General features: G+C 48.8%; 1 protein-coding gene across 4 annotated transcripts in view; it reads right to left on the bottom strand.

Annotated features, from left to right (window-relative positions):
* Nucleotides 1-14,109, bottom strand: part of MARCHF2 (membrane associated ring-CH-type finger 2) — a 33,633-nt gene that overhangs the window by 7,354 nt on the left and 12,170 nt on the right. For all 4 annotated transcript variants that reach the window (XM_040086626.2, XM_040086630.2, XM_040086629.2 and 1 more), the window contains exons 2-3: nt 13,533-13,752; nt 9,844-10,039 (exon numbers count right to left, since the gene is read on the bottom strand). In XM_040086626.2, coding sequence (XP_039942560.1) covers nt 9,844-10,039; nt 13,533-13,708 — 372 coding nt within the window. In that variant the 5' untranslated portion in view covers nt 13,709-13,752. The remainder of the gene's footprint in view (nt 1-9,843; nt 10,040-13,532; nt 13,753-14,109) is intronic.

Genomic DNA, 14,109 nt, shown 5'->3' with positions numbered 1-14,109 from the left:
ATTCTTTGAACACTTCAAGGGAAGGTGGCTCCACCACTGTCCTGGCAGCCTGTTCCAATGCCTGACAATCCTTTCCATGATGAAACTTTCCTAATATCCAACCTAAACCTCTCCTGGCACACCTTGAGGCCGTTTCCTCTCACCCTGTCCCTGTTCCCTGGGAGCAGAGCGCAGCCCCCACCCAGCTGCATCCTCTTGTCAGGAGTTGTGCAGAGCCACAAGGGCCCCCTGAGCCTCCTTTTCTCCAGGCTGAGTGCCCCCAGCTGCTCCTGGTGCTCCAGACCCTTCCCCAGCTCTGTTGCCCTTCTCTGGACACACTCCAGTGCCTCAGTGTCTTTCTTGGACTAAGGGGCCACCCCAGAATTTGAGGTGGGGCCTAACCAGCGCCCAGCACAGGGCGATGGTCACAGCTGGCCACACGATGCCTGCTACAGGCCAGGTGCCATTGGCCTTCTTTGGCCATCTGGCTCATATTCAGCCACTGCTGACCAGCACTACCAGCTCCTTCTCCACCGGGCAGCTTCCAGAGCAGGCAGGACTGTAATTTGGACAGGAGCTGGGAGAAGGGAGGCAGACCTGCAGGTCCCCCCTTGTATGGCTCTGCAGAGGAATGGGTGTGACGAGCTGCATGGGGACAATAAAGACCACACATGCAGTCTGAACAGTCCTGGAAGGATGTGAGGGTGGACAGCAACTCCTTGGCACAGGAAAACTGCTCCCATACACAGCATCTCCTGGGCAGCCCCAGTGCTCAGACCCAGCCACGTGCCAGGCTCTCCCCAGTCCAGCCAGGACAGGGCTGCCTCACTCACTCACTCACTCACTCACTCACTCACTCACTCACTCACTCACTCAGGTGAGTGCCTAATCACCCCATCTGGACCAAGTTCCCTCTAGCAAGCCCAGAGCACCCCACTCCCTGCAACAGGACGTGTTGGGGCACTTCTGACCCCTGTATATTAAAAAGCTCAAGCAGATAGGTATTTTACAGCATCTTAATTCTATTTATATTCCTTGTGACTTTTGAAACTCTTTCCTCCTCCCCAAGATGGGAGCCAAACATAAAAAGGCAGGAAGCAAATTAATTTCCTTCTGAAGTAGTTGATTTACTTTGCCAATATGCACTGACATAGTAACAAAATGGACCACAATAGGCCACTCTAAGGGTGCAGCCTTTTTGGCACAGCAACACATTGGTGCATATGAGACTTTAAATAAATTGTGCAAACAATCCATAAAGTGGTCAGGCAAATTAAATAATTTTTCTAGGGAAAACGATCAAGTAAGCATGGGAAAGCAACAGAAGAACAACTTGGTTTTCTTCCAGCAGCTTCCACACTGCAATCATGTCTGAGACTGAAATGAAAGAGGTGGAGATGGCTGCTTGCTGCCATGTGGGCCATGAGCTGAGTCCTAGATCCTGCTTGAAACAACTACTCTCTGCTTGTGTGACAGAATTCTGGGTACAACCATATTTCTTTGTCCTCCAGCATGATCCTGAGGCTTTTCCAGATACTGAAATCAGCAGGGTTGTGGAAGGGAGCTCATTTCTTAGAGCCACAGCAGGGCCATGGGATGATGAGAAGCTGACCTTTGGGTGCTGAAGTGCCCATGAAGCTTGGGTGAGCCCACGTGATGGGAGGCAGGAAGGGAGCAGGCAGTAAAAGGCATCAGGACATCATCAGCTCCTCTGGAAGCCAAGAGCGCAACTCAAAGCATATCAGAGGAGGCTCTCAGCCTGTCCATCCCATGTATCTCAAGGCTGGGCTGCATTCTGCCCCTTGGGTAGTGGACGGAAGAGGGACTCTCCCAGCAGCACTCAGCACCTTGCAGTCTGTCTAGGGGCTTATAAATGGGTGTTTTAAAAATTAGCTTTCAGTGATTCTTATGGCTGACTTACCTTGTGCAGCTAAATGTCCATGGCCATGAGCTGCCAGCCCATTTCCTAAACACACCCCATGCAGCACTCAGTGCAGCACAACACTGGAGGGACCAGCACTCTCCAGCCAGCACATGCTCACATCTCTGCCAGCCTTGCACCTGGACTGCTCACTCTGGTGGCCATGAGTCAGGACCAGTGTGACCTGCCAGCCTCACCAGCTGACTGCCAGAGCTCCCCACATGCTTCACAGCTACAGCATGATGGAAAGCCACCACACCATACAAGGATTTGGCTGCATTACAAAACTTCCCACATGCTTTCTGCCCACCAAACAGTAACCCTGTGGCTTCTCAGGTGCCTGTTGATTTTCCTTCCACTGCTGACATGGTACCTGGCTATAAAAGCCAGAGGAAAAAAAAAAAAATCCCATGAACTGGACAAAGCTCTGTACAAAAGGCTGGACAAAGTGCTGAAAATGGACAGGTAAAGGAAGACTTGTGCTGATGAGTACTGAGAGTGCAGGGGTGACTTATTTCCCATTTTGGCCCCAAGCAGACCATTGCTTTATGCAGACCTATGCCTGGGACTGCACAGAGAAGTGCCAAGAGGATCTTATGTTGTACCTATGACCAGCATCTCCAGACAGCAAACTCAAGTAAAGAGAGAAAGGAAAAGATTAGAGGAATGGGAACTCAGCTGGAACCAAGAAGGATTTGTTTTTCACTAGATCCAGGAGTCTAAAAGAGGCGTGCATTGAGCAAGGAGAGAGGAGGGCTGGGGAAGGGTAGAGGAGCACAGATCAGGCAACAGTGCAGTGAGTTGAGCAGAAGAGTTCGAGGAAAGCAAAGGGAAAAGTGTCTGCAAGGAAGATAAGGTTGGAGGAAGGGTGGAGGAGAGCTCAGTTCTCTGAACTGGAGGGGGGGTTGGGAGCACTGTGCCAGGCGCTGCGCCCAGAGGCAAAACTTCTTTTCCTAATAACATCAGCAGGAGTAACATCACAATTCCAGCCTACCAACCCCACTTTGTGTGTTCCAGGGACATCTCTGCAGCACCTCCCACAGCCACAGAGGTGCAGGAGACTCAGGAGATGAAGCAGAAGGACTGCACATGACAGACCCATGGGAGGTGTCCCCTATTCTAGCATGACCCACACAGTCAAGCAACTCCTCAGAGAATTTCAGACACATTTCGTTGCCTGTGACATTGTGTTTGAAAGCTGTACTTTCAAGAGACAAAAGAATAATCCACTGACCTACATAAAATATCCAGTTTAAGTGAATCCAAAGTATTAGCAATCATTGAAAAGTAACCGTCTTTAATCAAAACTGCACCATAAACTCCAAGAAAAACAGTAGGAGCAAAAAACTGTCAGGCCCCTGTACAGTACAGCACCCTTAGAAGGAGAAGCTGTATTGTGGAGGCAAAAGAGCACACCAGAATCACTAAAGCAGCCCATTTATAAATAAAGTTGTTAAAACACACATTGCTGGAAAACACCAGCACTAAAGACATAGAAGCAGAATTTTCTTGGGATTCCCTGATGAGATTTGCTTGCAAGGACAGAAATAGGGAAACAAAGGTGTGGCTGGACTGCTCCAACAGTGACTGGTTCACCAGAAAAATCTATTTTGGAATTAGTGAGATGTCTTAAATGAATTTTGCCTTACAGAAGCATTATAATCAAGTCCTGCATTATACTTGTTAGCTTTCACCATTAGGGTATGTTGACCTTCAACCTCCCAGTAATTTTAGCAAAGCCAGAGCCTTTGGTCTCTGCACCAGCAGTTTGAGTCCTCTCTCAGAGCGGAGACCTGAAACCTCCTGGCTCCTCTCCCTGGTATTTACAGTATGTGTGAAGAAAAATACACCCTTCCTCTGGAGTATGGAGTGATCTTTGTTGGGAATAAACAGCTGCTGCTCTGACACCTGCCTGACCTGCAACCCCGGGACACTTCCACAGAGACCTGAGCTGGTGGCACAGACCTGACCCGACCCCTCCCCATGCCAGGATGGTGCCTGGGAAACCAAAGCTGGCTCACAGCAGGGGCAGATGGCCCCAAACAGGAGTCTTTGGGGCTGCTGAGGTGGTGTTTCTCTTCAGTCCATAGAGAAACATTCAGAGGGGACAAAATTAACAACAGCTTTAAGCTAAAACACTTCACAAGCGGTTAATGAACTGAAGAGAGAAATGAGTGGGGTGGATGCCACAGCAAAACACACAAAACAAGATGGCCATGAAAAGGAAATACTTTTGCTGGTAACCTGGGAAAGTGAAAATGGGCAGGAGTGGGCTCGGGTACATCAATACAGACCAACCCACACACCCACCTCCCTCTGTGGGCTGCAGGGGGAGAAGGCCAGGAGCTGTGCAGAAGGGCTTGTGGCTGTAGAAACACAGCCACACTGTCACCCCTGGTAGTGCTTTCTGGAAACACACAATGCATCCAGTACAGTCCCAAATGCCTCCATCCACGCAGCTCTGCTTGAAATCTCAAAGGATAAAGTATCTCCAGCAGGAAGACCACTTTTTAAGAGGAAAGAGGTTTGTGATGGGTTTTGCCACAGACCAAAGAGAAGAGTTTATGTGAAAGGGAGCATTAGATCAGAGGCAGGGGAGGCAATATTTTGACTCATAAACTGCCTGTAACACACTTACCCTGGTTCTCCTACAGCCAAGAAGAGGCAGGTTCCTCCAGACAAATTGACACATCCTAACTTAGCCTTCTAAGGAGGCAGGAATTAATTGATCACAACAGGTATTTCTTTTTCTCCATACACCATATAGGACTTTAAAGAACAAGGTCTGGCTGAGGCACATTTAAGGCATGAAATGTTGGGACAAATAAACTCAATCATGCCTAGAGAACTGTATGACCACCTGTGGCCTGGGAGAAAGAGCTGTCTAGTCTGCAGTAATCCTTCAGGTCCAAAGGCCTGTGCTCCTCCTTCCACCATATCCTGGACAGAAAAGGTACAGATACACCCTGAAGAAGAATCCTGGACAGTAACTGGGCATTTCCTGTGCATGATATTATTAGAACAAAGAGGAAAGTACTTCCTCCAGAAAAGCTGTGTCTGCTGCAACTTACAATTCAAACACTTCATCTAAATACCAAATGCCAAAATCTTCCAGGGACCACAGAAAGTATTTTGCCTTTTTTTGACTATGCCAGCCATGCTGGCTAGAGTGTCCTTCCCTGTACACATATGGAAGCTGATCAAATTAACAATCATATAGGAAAATCAAGTATTGGAAAATCAAGTATTGGAACACTATCCCTCTCCAAGGCTTGGCCATTTTCTTCTCTGCTGCAGACACGCTCCTCACTCAAGAACCCTGGTCCACAACTGTCTTGTGCTGGAGACCACTTCAGAGCTGAGCAGAAGCCATTCTGTCCTGTCACAGCACAGGCAGCAGTGTCCTGCACCACTGGCTACAAAACTCTCTGCCCAGGGCTGCAGGTCAGTTCTCCATCTCTACCTGTAGGTGTTCAAAACATGCCCCCAGAAACCTGCCCCCACTCAGCCCAGTGATCTCATAGCCTGACAGTTTTCAAAAGCCTTTCATGTTTGTGTTTTTTAGTTTTGACCAGCCTTTTAGTTAAAAAATAAATCAACTAGGCTGAACTGCAGGAGGTATTTCCCCCATACCCACGGGCCAGCCTGTGGCTGCCAGAGGTGACTCTGGGCTCAGACGAGTTTCCCACTCTGGGTTCAGAGATCAGGCACACTGGCAGTCAATACTGTTACTGTTTTTATGTTGAACAGACCACAACATAAATCAATGTCTGCTTAAAGAAAACAAAAATACAATTCTATTAACAAATCATCTTTAATCCATACTGGACAAAGTTGGCACCTTTCCTCTGTAAAGGAGGCTGCAAAATTCAATTACTGTTCGTGAAGTGCTTGGATGTCACAGCAATAAGTACCCCAGAGAAGCTCAGGAGAAAATGCATATTTTGGTCTTGGTGAGCAGGGACACAGCAGGATTAACACAGTGAGCTATTGAGCATCTTCCATCCATGCACTGCTTCTGGAAGACACAGCCTGTGACCATGAAGACCACACTGTAACACAGACAGACGAGAGGCCCGAAGTAAAAACTAAGGCAATTTTGGTCACAGCATTTCCTGACTTCCAAGAAATCAGGAAGCTTACACAGAAGCATTTCAACTTGGCCATGTAGCTTCCACCCAGCACTCACCAAAATGTCTCCTGCAGACCAAAATCAAGTCTCAGGCCCTCTCCTTTTGAAGGATCTCACAACCACATGGACAAAGCCAGTTCTTAATGAAGCTGATGGTCCCTTTCCCAGAGATCAGCTGTGCTGCCACTATGGCCAGCTCTAAGTTCCCCCAGGCTGCAAAGGCAGGACATGGCAGAACCAACAGCAAGAAGAAAGCCTCTGCTTTCTCCTCAGAGGCCCAGTAGTAGCAGGTAGCATGTCACCAAATTCCCTTGTGGCCAGGTGACAGCAAAGGAGAGCTAGAATGCTTGGATAGCCTCTCACATATGGAAGAGACCCTTCTGCCATGCAGCATGCTCCTGCATCATTCCTAGAGCTAGTCTCCACCCATTTATCATCTGCTCTTAATTTCTATTTTGATTTCACAGCTTTACTTGGTGAACAGTGGATTTTTATCAGGGCTCCTCAACAGCACACTCACCACAAACATAACTTCCCCGAAAGTTTCAAAACACTCCCCACCCCTCCTCCCAACCAAGAGGCAGAGAACTTCCCAGATAAGGTGGCTGGGGGAACCGTCACATTTTTAAATGATTGAGCAGCCTCTTTCCCCAGCCCTCTTCTCAGAAACAGATGAACAGCTTGGAGATGACACTTCCCAAAAGTATTTGGTGAAGAGCTGCAGCCCGGTCTGGTATGGGGATGAGATTGCACCAGACTGCAGGCAGAGTATTAATGGAAAGTGCCAGCCAGCTGGCCAAGGGGTTATCAGCTCCTTCCAAAGGGCTCTCCACTAAGGGCAGAGCCTCTGCTACCAGTGGGAGCTTCCCAAAGCAGTCACACTCGGTCAGTCGACCTCTAAGCCCCAGCAAACCTCATGGCATGAAGCATACTCACTGACATTGCCTCTGCCCAGCACAGATTGCAGTGGTGCAGGAGCTCAGGGTGGCTGTAATAGCTCCCAAGGAAAATGAGAAACTGAACTCCAGGCCACTTTCCAGGCAAGGATCAGAGGGTTTATAGCATGTCTGAAGTAAAACAACAAAACCAGGTGGTGTTCCCAGCCAGGTGAGCCATTTTGCTCTAGCAGGAGCTCTCCAGCCGTGGTGTGCCAGGCACAGAGTACCCGTGCTGATGGGCTGAGCGGGCTGTGCAGGGGCCCGGCACACCGGGGTGCTGCAGCCACAGCACACTGCTGGTAACCGCACCCACGCACGCCATGGCCCGGGGGCCATGAACTGCCGGCAGAAAGAGGGGAAAGAGCAGCCTGCTGCCATGGGCTGTATTAAACCAGGCTATATACTGCTTTCCAAGCCAGGGAAAACCTTACTGCCCCGAGCTGCTGGCAAGGGAACTGCTCTGGGGCTGTACCATGAAGGCCAGCTGCATGTTAGGCTCTGCTCTGCAGCGGGGATCAATCACTCTCACCAGCTACCTGGTGCCTTTTCATCAGGTGCTTATCAGCCTCCAGGCTCACAAAGCACTTTAGGCAAGCTGTTCCCCAGCAGACACCACAACAGAGTAGATCATCCCCTTCACTGTTTTCACAGACAGTCCCAAAATACCAGAAGTAACAAATCACTGGAATCCCAAAGCCTTTGCCAGCTGGCAGTAATGGCTCAAGGAGTCCATTCCGCTCCGAAAACACAGTGGCTGTTCTCCTATGTTTGAATTCATTAAATGCTGTCCACCCATCATCTCTCAGCACCCTCAGTTTCTCTGTTGATCACCATACCCTTACAGGCTCTAGTCCAGAGGGACTTTTCACAAATTTCAATGGGAATTAAAATTGATTGTCCTGGAATGCTTATTCACCCACACTGGAGTACAGACAAGACTTTTCTATCCCACTCTCCCAGCAAGCTCCTCATGCCTGATGGAGGCATAGAGTTGGTGCCACAGGAAAAACTCCTCCAATACACACTAGCCTTTGAGCTTTTTTGAGTTTTCCAAGCCTATGCTTGTTACGAGGTGCCACAGCATCGTGAAAGACGGCGGAATGCACTCCCACGTGTTTGTTTCTGGACAGGAATATTTTACCAGCTCTTAAGCTAAAACATCTGAGACTTGCACTCACAACTTGGCCTGCATAAGCCCTAGCAAGCTCACTGCCCCTGGGCTTGCCTGAACTGTGTAAAGCCGAGATACAGCCTTTCCTAAATGTTTTAAATCACTGTTTTGCAACCTCTGAAACAACTTTTTGAGAGATACTGACCAAAGCACCAATTTATATGTTTGAGCAGCCAGGAGAGAAGCAGTAAGACCCCAAGAGCAGTAACCACTGAGGTAATGCTCATACAAATTACTGTGTTAGATACATGGTTTGGGTTAGCACTGTAGGCTAAAGCCTCCTCCTGACTGGGGCTGTCAGGTCCATGACAATCAGTTGTAAGTTAAACAGTCATTAAAACTTAATATCCATTTTGCAAACTGAAGCTTGAGTGCTTCCCCAATTGGTGGACTCTTTTCCACTCCAAGGCTCACTAGGATGAGATGGGAGTGTGAGAAACAGAGCTGGGGACTGTGGAATGGAGGAGGGGACAAATATTGTTTCCAGAGGGAGGTGGGAAGAGAAAAGAAACAACCTCTGGAATTGATAGGAATGGAAACAGAAATGTGAAAAGCAACTTAGAATTCCAGTTGTGACTCAGTTTTGACCTAACTGATGGGGCAAGGGGAAGGAGAGAGTGGACAAGAGCAGTCACCACTACAAATCCAAAATAACCCTTCCTCCACACACACTCAGGTGGCAGGCAATGACAAATCTCCAACAGCCGACAGGTAACAGGAGTCTGTTGCTAAGAATAGGCTCCCAGACCCCCCACAGCTGATGGCTGCAGAAATGTGGGGCTCCCAAAATTGTTAAGTGTAAATGCCCAGCTGTGAGTGACACTTCTCTGCAGTCACACAGTGTGAAGGAACCCACAAGCCAAGCCAGCAGCACACTGACACTTACGTAATTCCAGACATATTAAACCATCTTCTAAAACAAATCCTTAAGCCTTTCGTATTGTACCTCACTGGTTTATTTATTCCTCTTTTGGAGATGTACACTTGAACCCTGAGGTCAGACAATGGCCTGGTCCATGCTGCCTTTGTTCCCAAAACAAAAAACCCAAGCCAGCAGCCAGAGCCTGCGTTGTATGTTCCAGCTCTGGGAGGCTGATGGACTGATCCCTCTATGGTCAATACAGAGAGGAACATGACCAGCTGAGCCCTGTCCTGTTTTCTCCTTCAACTGGGAGAAGCACAGAGCAGCAGGAAGGAGCAAGGCCTAAAGGCTTTGAAGCACACATCATGGGATGACAGGTCTTTTACAAACAGTATCAGCAATCATATCTCACTTTTCAGAACAGAATATGACAAAGAAGGCACATGCAAGAGAGCTGCACTAATCCAACACTGAGATAAGATTAAAACCAGCAGCAAAAAAAAAAGAATATTTATGAGAACTTCATATTTCAGTCAGTTATGTTGTGACATCTGCATTTTAATGCTCAGGCATTAAAGCACAGCCACAAGCACAGTGTTTGCCACTGGCAGGTGGTACAAGGGCAGGTCACAGGTAGGAGCTGCCCCAAACACCACTACTGCATACTTGCAACTACATTACTTGGTCTGACAAGGGACTTGATCTCTCCAAAGAGATTCTTCTTTGTGAGTACAAAGGTACTGCAAGGAGGAGGAGACCGGAAGAACTACAAGAACAGTATAGCAGTCATTTTCTCTCAAATTATATGGAAATAAAAACAAAGCAGGAAGAAAATGGTACCTCTGTCAAGGGTCTTGGTCTTCTTTCTACAACAAATTCTGTGTGGCAGAGCTCACAGTAACTTGTGTTGGAGGAGGATAACCATTTTTCCAGGCAGCTCTTGTGCACGGTGCCCAGTGTTCCTGTGCAGTCACATGGGGAAAGCAGTCCCTCCCCATTTCCACCTTCATGACAGATTCGACAGATGGGACCATCGCTAAAGAGGCAGAACAAGAGACAAACAGAATGAAATCACAGTCAGAGCAGGCAGAACAGCACAGCCACAGGATCTGGTCACACCAAGCCCCAGAAAGGCACATGAACAGTAGGCAGTGTATGGAACAGCATGCCAGGAGCCTGGTGTAGTAAGAAACCAGTTTCAGGGGACCATCTTGGTCCTCAAAACATTTAGGTCATTTAAAATTTGGAAGACCCATAACAACAAGAGAAGATGGCATATCAGCCTGGCCAGCTCAGCTGGCCCCAGAAGTGACTGCAGCACAGGTTCTGCAGTCTTCAGCTCTGCTCACAGTGTGCAGGGGCCAGCACCAAGCCTGAAGCACCCCTGCAATGCCAGAAGCCCAAGGCAAAGCCAAATGACCCACAGTAGTCACAGCATGCCCCAGCCACCTGCAGCTACTCAAGAGGTTGGCAATCAGGTCACATTTACCAGATCACCTACCCACGCAGCCTGCCTCGGTTCTGCAGCCTGGGCTGAGCAGGAATTGCACGAGGAACAGCAATATCTCAAGACATGACTGAACTGACCCTGGAAGCTCACCTCTCCAAGAACACAACATATTTCACAGCAAGCAGACACCCAGACCAAGGTCTCCAGCATACAAACTCTCTGCCCATCACTGCACAGTAACTCTCCAGCATCCCATGGGCACACCTTCCCCAAAGCAGCAAATGCTCTGCAGTGTTCAGCCTCTCAGTGGCTGCAGAAATGCTCTGGTGCTTAATGAACAACACCTCTTTGGCCACGAGTTCCAACTACAGAATCACACAGAACCTCACAGAACTGGAGATACCTACCAAGGAAAGTAACACTTTCAGAGACACTTGCAACCTTCCCCGTAGGAGGCCTGAGCTGCTCATCACACTCAAACCATCCATCTGTTCCCAAGATACTCCTCACACCTCCACCTGGTACTACTGACTGTGAACAATTAGTGATACACCTTTCACTAGACCAGCTTGCTCAAAGCTCCAGCCAACCTGGCCTGGAACACTTACAGGGATGGGGCATCCCAGCTGGCATCCCAAGGCACAGGTTTCTTAGCAGCCCTGTGTCACATATGCCAGGTTTGTGATGAGGATGTTTTGGGCTCCCTGGGAAGCCCCAGATGGCTCTAGACACCAAAGTTCGCTGCTCCCAGCAGCTCAGTTCATCTCTTCAGCATTCACCAATCATTGAGATCAGTTAGGAACCAAATGATGGAGAGCAAAGGCCCAGGACAGGACTGCCTTCCCTGGACCATGGAAACCAGGCCCTCACTAGCATCTCACCTCCCACCTTCCAAACAGCCATTCTTTTACACAGTTTTCCTCTCACATCCAAAGCTGCCCAGATTTGGGGGTGTGAGAGAGGGTGAAAAAGGAACATCTTTATTTCAAAGACCCTATTGTAGGTCCTCTCGAAATCCAGGTGAGTGGTAGCAGATATCACCTTTTTCTAGATACTGCTGACAGAACAAAGGCCACACTGAACCCATATCATAGTTCACACTCCACTGCTATTCTGACTTCAAAAAACTCCGCCGGACTGCAGAAGTTTGTGGGACTGTAACACAACAGTCAGAGCAAGCACTTAGCAATCTTCAAAAGCAGCAGCACTACTTCCATTAGTTTGCACAGAAAGCAAGAGTGAGGCAAGGAAGCACAGTTCAAGGAAAACGAGAACACTGGGGAAAAAGGTTAGTGGGACATGAAGGAAAGAGAAGAGCCAGCAAGGAAGTGCATGTCAGCTCACTAAAGGAGAAGCAAGATTCCTCTCTTTGTGTTCCACGGGAGATCTCTACATATGTCAATTCAATACTTAGCTGATTTCATCCCAATTGGACTTTTATTCATATTTAGGGCTGTGTAGCAAATTACACGCAGTGTACACCATCCCCTTCTTTCTGCCAAACATCACTGGTGAACCTCTGACCCATGTTCTCTCCTCCTTTTTCCATGCCTTTTATTGAGGGGACTTCTTCAGCTAAGAAAATCCCTGCAAAAAGTACAACAGGGGTCTGGGAACGTGGTGGAAACTTCAGCCTCAGAGATCCTGGAAACTACATCAGATGACTCTGAGCAGGCTTGCTCCAAAAGGAGGCTGGACCAGACATCCTATGGAATTCCCTTCCAATTTGAATTATTTGATGATTCTGTAACATTTATTGCCATAAAATGCTGTACCAGCACAGCCTGCACACAGAGCCCTAGTGACACAGACAGACAATCCCCTACAGTCTCCAGTGCTTCTCATGCATCTGTCTTTTCCTAAGAAAAGCATCTGTAAGATATTTCACCCGTTCTCTTCCTGTTTGAGAAGTTTCATATTTCCAGAGTATTACTATAACTTTGGCTACCAACAATCCAAAATGAAAAAAAAACTGTTGACAGTGTGTGAAAAAAAATTCTTATCAAGACTTCATTTTCCTTCCTTCCTCTCCCCCACCGGGTGGGGGCCTGCTCACATTCCCACATGATACACACTCAGACACAGTTTTCCAGCAGACTGAAGACACTGTATCAGTAATTCAACATTCCAGCGCAGTCACACTGCTCCTGGCTTTGCTGTGCGAAGTGCTGGTGACAAAGAAGGCACTGAAACCCACCACCAAAAGAAACAAATTGGGGTCCATGTAGAGACATAAGAAATACTGTTGGGTTTTTTTAACCTTTTTCCAGGCAGTTTTCCCACACAATTATTACACCCTCACAAGTTCTAACGGGTTAAACAACTTCTCACCCGGACTATCTACTGCCAGAGAGCAAGCCCAGTTACTTTCACATTTTTATTGAGCTGTTCCAGGTTTGCTGGATGCAGCAATTATGTTTGCCTCTATTCTCATCCAGCTTCCCTGCAGCCCTCCCCCATTTCTGCAACCACTGCTTTCACATTGCATAAATGTTTGACCAAACTGATCGGAAAAAATAACAGCTGTTCAGACAGGATTTCTGAACACAAAATGTGACAGCTCCCAGTAGCTGGACTGAACAATGTTGCCAAATGTCCTCTACTCTGGAATCCGCTCAAAATAAATGACAAGAAGTCACATCAGGAGGAGTCTAAGCCAATGAAGCTGCCACATGTCCCCTCTAGCTGGATGCTATAGTTCCTGCAACACAAAGAGCCTTCCCTCCCTGCAGCTGGAAATCAGCACCACTCCTTTACTCCGTGGAAACTCCTGGAACAAGGGCTGTGCTCCCCTTCCAGCCCTTCAAAGGTCTCCAGGAACAGCACACTTCCCTGCAAGCAGGGCTCCACCTTCACTGCTGCCTCCAAGGCCGTGACAGCGGCCGCAGCGCTGGGGCTTCCACGAACACACCAGGACAGGCCTGGGAGCGGCCGGCTCACAAGGATTCGAACTCAGTACTAGTGCCCTGGCAAACTCCTTCACAAAACAGGACTTTGTTGTCTCCCTGTAGCCCTGAGCTACCAAAACAGGGGAAAAGCCCAGCTGCAGCTCCGAGCCCCATCCCTGCAGCAGCCTCACCTCTGGGCGCCCAGCGCCTTGATGACGGTGGAGAGGAGCCGCCCGTCCTTGGCGGTGACCTGCGTGATGTACTGCGGGCGACCCATGTCCGAATCCTCCACCGACTTGGAGAGGGCAGCACTTCCCGGGCAGTCGCAGAGGGAGCCAGGGAGGTGGCAGCAGTCGCCTGTCGTCATGGCAGCTCTGGGCCCCTCTGTCCCGGGCCCGGCACCCGGGAGACCTGCAGGAACAGCAGCACAGTCGGAACCCAGAACCCCGGAGCGCCCAACCCCTCACAGCCCTGCAGCCCCTCTTGCGCCAGCAGCACCCCAGGGCCCCAACGCGCACGTTTGAGTCTTCCGTCCCCTTTAATAGGCTTTGTGAGGCTGCCTTACCATAAAATTAAGGCACCAAGTGTTCTGCTTACATAACTTACCATCAGAATTGCAAATTTGCCTTTCCCAAAGAGAGTTCCCGGTAACCACCCTTTAACCTGAGGAAGCCTTTCAAACTGAATGTGCTGACACAGTGATAGGGAAGGCAACCAGAAGCCCCATAGGCATGTGCTCTTCTAGCTAGAGCCATCCTGAAAACTTAT

This window comes from Hirundo rustica, chromosome 26 (genome assembly GCF_015227805.2).
Source record: "Hirundo rustica isolate bHirRus1 chromosome 26, bHirRus1.pri.v3, whole genome shotgun sequence".
Taxonomy (NCBI): Eukaryota; Metazoa; Chordata; class Aves; order Passeriformes; family Hirundinidae; genus Hirundo; species Hirundo rustica.
The sequence above is the reverse complement of the archived record's forward strand: the minus strand, read 5'-3'. Positions and strand labels throughout refer to the sequence as shown.